The 3,399-nt window shown below is 58.5% G+C and overlaps 1 protein-coding gene across 1 annotated transcript in view; it reads right to left on the reverse strand.

Annotated features, from left to right (window-relative positions):
• LOC111160589 (coiled-coil domain containing 8) overlaps nucleotides 1-1,268 on the reverse strand; it is a 47,434-nt gene extending 46,166 nt beyond the window's left edge. The window contains exon 1 of the mRNA XM_022523783.1: nucleotides 3-1,268. Within this exon, the coding sequence (XP_022379491.1) occupies nucleotides 3-1,049 (1,047 nt within the window). The 5' untranslated portion in view covers nucleotides 1,050-1,268. The remainder of the gene's footprint in view (nucleotides 1-2) is intronic.
• Between the last annotated feature and the right edge of the window lie 2,131 nt (nucleotides 1,269-3,399).

Here is a 3,399-nt window from a genome sequence, read left to right on the forward strand (position 1 = left end):
ACCCTCTGATCATCTGCAGCCCCTGCTCTCTGATCATCTGCAGCCTCAGCTCTCTGATTATCTGCAGCCTCCACCCTCTGATCATCTGCAGTCCCTGCTCTCTGATCATCTGCAGCCTCAGCTCCCTGATTATCGGCTGCCTCAACTCTTTGATCATCTGCAGCCTCCGCCCTCTGATCTGTGGATGCCGCTTCTTCCCTCCTGCAACGGCGAAAAGAGGCCCATTTGATTTTGGGCCTCCATCGTCTTGGGGGCATGTCAGGCTCCCACCCATCTCCTGTGTTGCCCACATTGTCCCCCAGGCTGGCTCTGCCTGACCCCGAGGCCCCAACCCTCTCCGGCCTGGTAGATGCCTGCTGGGCTTCACCCCCCTCAGGGCTGGACCTGGGCGCCCAACCCTTCACCCTCCGCTTCAGCTTCCCCCAGGACACCTGGCTGACATACTCTCGCCACCTGTCTGCCTTGGACAGCTGCGGCCTGGGGTTGTCCTCGAACATGGGCACTGGCAGGTTCACGCGGCGGCGGGCAGGTGGCGCGCTGGGCTTCTTCTCCCCTCGCTGCAGGAAGGCCTCCACCAGCTCCTGGTCGTCCTCGCTCTCCAGGTCGCTCCCCAGAAATTTGCTGCCCAGGTAACTGACTGGCATTTTGCGCACTTTCCTGCTGCACCCCGCGCCTTTGTGACCCTTGTCCCCCTTGTCCCCCTTGTCTCTGGAGGTCTCGAAGTCACTGAACTCGCTGTCGCTGGCATTGCTGCTGTCATAGGTGCCCACCACCAGCCGCGGGGGCGGGGTCACCATCTGCTGGACTCTCCTCCTCACCCGGGGCTCCTTGGGCTTTTTGGGGGGCTGGGGCGGGTGTGGGGTGCTCTTCTCAATGATGCGGGCCACGTCCTCCAGTGTGCGGCCTTCTTCCTCCAGAAACTGGATCAGCCGCTCGCGAAATTCCGCCTCCTTGGTGGCGGGCTTGGAGATGACCCTCCATACGCCTCCCGCCAGCCTGACCTCCCGGGGGATGAGCAGATAGTCGACGTCCTCCCCGATCTGCAACATCCCCACCGTGGAGTCCTCCTCCCTGCGGAACACCTTGCCAATCTTCTTAAAGGTCCCCACGGGCTTCAAGGCTTCCACGAGGACGTCCAAATCCACATCTTTGCAGACATCAGGCACGCTCCAGAGGATCAGGCAGTCGGGGGAGGGGAGGAAACCCCAGGGGAACCAGCCCCCCACGTGGCTTTTCTCGAGGGTCTTTAAGATCTCCAGGGTGAAATCGGGGGTGGGGGCAACGACCCCAAACTACACTGTAGGCCTGAGTCTTGGAGGGTGGGGGCGAGTGGGGGGCGTCCCCGCAGAACTGCCAGGAGGGTCTCGCCTCTCCAGCCGAGGATGAGCCGATCCCTCCCAACTTCTCCGCCCGCCACAAAGTTCAGTCTTGACGAAGTCCGGCTCCCCCGCCCCAAGGACTGGCGGGAATCGGTTCCCAGGATGCTTACGTGAGCCGGGGAGCGGTCCGTCCTGAGGCTTCGAAGCCCACCGCCAGCTGCAGACGTGGGGTCCGGGTTCCAAGTTAGGGCACCGGCTGCCCCCGTGGCTCTTCCTGCGTCGGAGACGCGCCTGCACCTTGGGAGAGGCCTGCGCACACAAAGACGGCTCAGCCGGGGCTATTCAATATGGCCGAGGCGCTTGGAGGCCACAGCCCAGCCCCCCCTCCCCAAGGGTCTCCCGCCCCCAGGCTGGCGGCCACCCCGGTCCAGGCTGACCTTGACGCGCCTGCAGCCTCCCAGCCCGTGCGCTCAGCGCGAAGGAGCGCGCGCGGGCAGGAAGTTCCTCCTCGCTGTCCCCTAGGGTGAGGCCCACCTTCCCCCTTCTCATCTTACACTCCGGGACTCGGGAAGACTGACAGGGGGGCTGTCCACTCCCTTCGGGGCGCCCTCCCTCCCCTCCCCCCACAGGGGTGTGGCCGCGCTCCGGGCCTCCCTGGGGCCACCGCTTCCAAGCAGAACGCCCCCGCCAAGGCCCACGTCAGCACCTTCCGGGGAAAGGCGGCAGTTCCCCAACCTGCCCTTCTAAACGCGGGTTCCAGCCAAGCCCTGGAGGTGGGTGTGCTAATGAGGCCGGCCTTTGGCAAGCCATTGGCACTGTATTGTTAGGTTTCAACATCATGCGACTTTGGTACCCGCGGGTCCTACCTGTTCAAGCATATATGTCGGAGGAGAAACGGTACCAGGATCTTACTGCCCCAGGCTCTAGCGCGGGCCTTGGCACACTGCAGGTGCTCAATAAATATTTTGGGGGTGAATGAATGAACCGAAGTGTTGTCCATCAGGAGGGACTGGCTCAGTTGTATAAGTCTCACACTGGAATACTATGCAGCTATGTAAAAAGAAGCACCTGGTAAAAAGGATAGTCAGGTTTTATGGAGCATTTCCTAGTGCTTTCTGTGGATTAACCCCACGAAATCCTCCCTATATATAACATTATGATGCAGGTAATGGGATCATTCCCATTTTATTTTATTTATTTAAAAGATTTTTATTTATTTACTTGAGATAGAGCAAGAGCGAGAGAGTGAGAGTACAGAGGGAGTCCACGCTGGACAGAGCCCAACGTGGGGACTCAATCCCAGGCCCGTGAGATCAGGACCTGAGCCATAGGCAGCTGCTTAACTGACTGAGCCACCCAAGTGCACAGATCATTCCCGTTTTATAGCTGACGATGTAAAATCGCTTGCTCAAGTTCCCACAGCCATAAGTGAGAGAAACCTGGATTTGAATCTGAAACTGTCTGAGGTGTGTGTGTGGGTGGTGGTGGGGTGGGCAAAGGGTCTAGACCTGCAGATGTACTGATCCCAGGTACCAGCACCGCCAACAGTGGCTATCTCTGGGGAGGGACACTGGGGACCCCCAGAGGTGGCAGAGACATGTACTTTTCCCATCTCTATCTTCTTGGATTGCTTGGATTTTTAGCAGTCAAAAATGTTAATTAAATAAGTGAAATTCAAGCAGAGGTCCTCAGAATCAGCCATGAACAGAGAGGGGTCAGGATCCCTGGGATGGGGGGGCCCAGGATGTGCAAAGCTTCCTGGGTAACTCCAAGGCAGCTGGCTCAGCATTAGTACTAATAACAGTGAACTTGCAGGGAGAGTTTCCTTGGAACCAGGCACCCTGCTGTGTGCGGGGGGAGGGGGGACTGTTGTTGGGAATTCTCAGAGCTATGTGGTAAGGCGGACCCATGGAAAATCTCCCTGTTTCCCCCTCACTGCCTGCTGTTGACCCCAACCCAGCAGCTGGAGGGAATCTTAAAAACTTAACTCAGATCTGTCTCTACTCTTTTAAAAATCCTCCATCCTACTCAGAGTAAAATCAAAGTCCTCACCGTGGGCCACAAAGCCCTAGCATACCTC

The sequence above is a fragment of the Enhydra lutris genome, unplaced genomic scaffold (assembly GCF_002288905.1).
Source record: "Enhydra lutris kenyoni isolate GAN:26980312 unplaced genomic scaffold, ASM228890v2 scaffoldscaffold77, whole genome shotgun sequence".
Taxonomy (NCBI): Eukaryota; Metazoa; Chordata; class Mammalia; order Carnivora; family Mustelidae; genus Enhydra; species Enhydra lutris.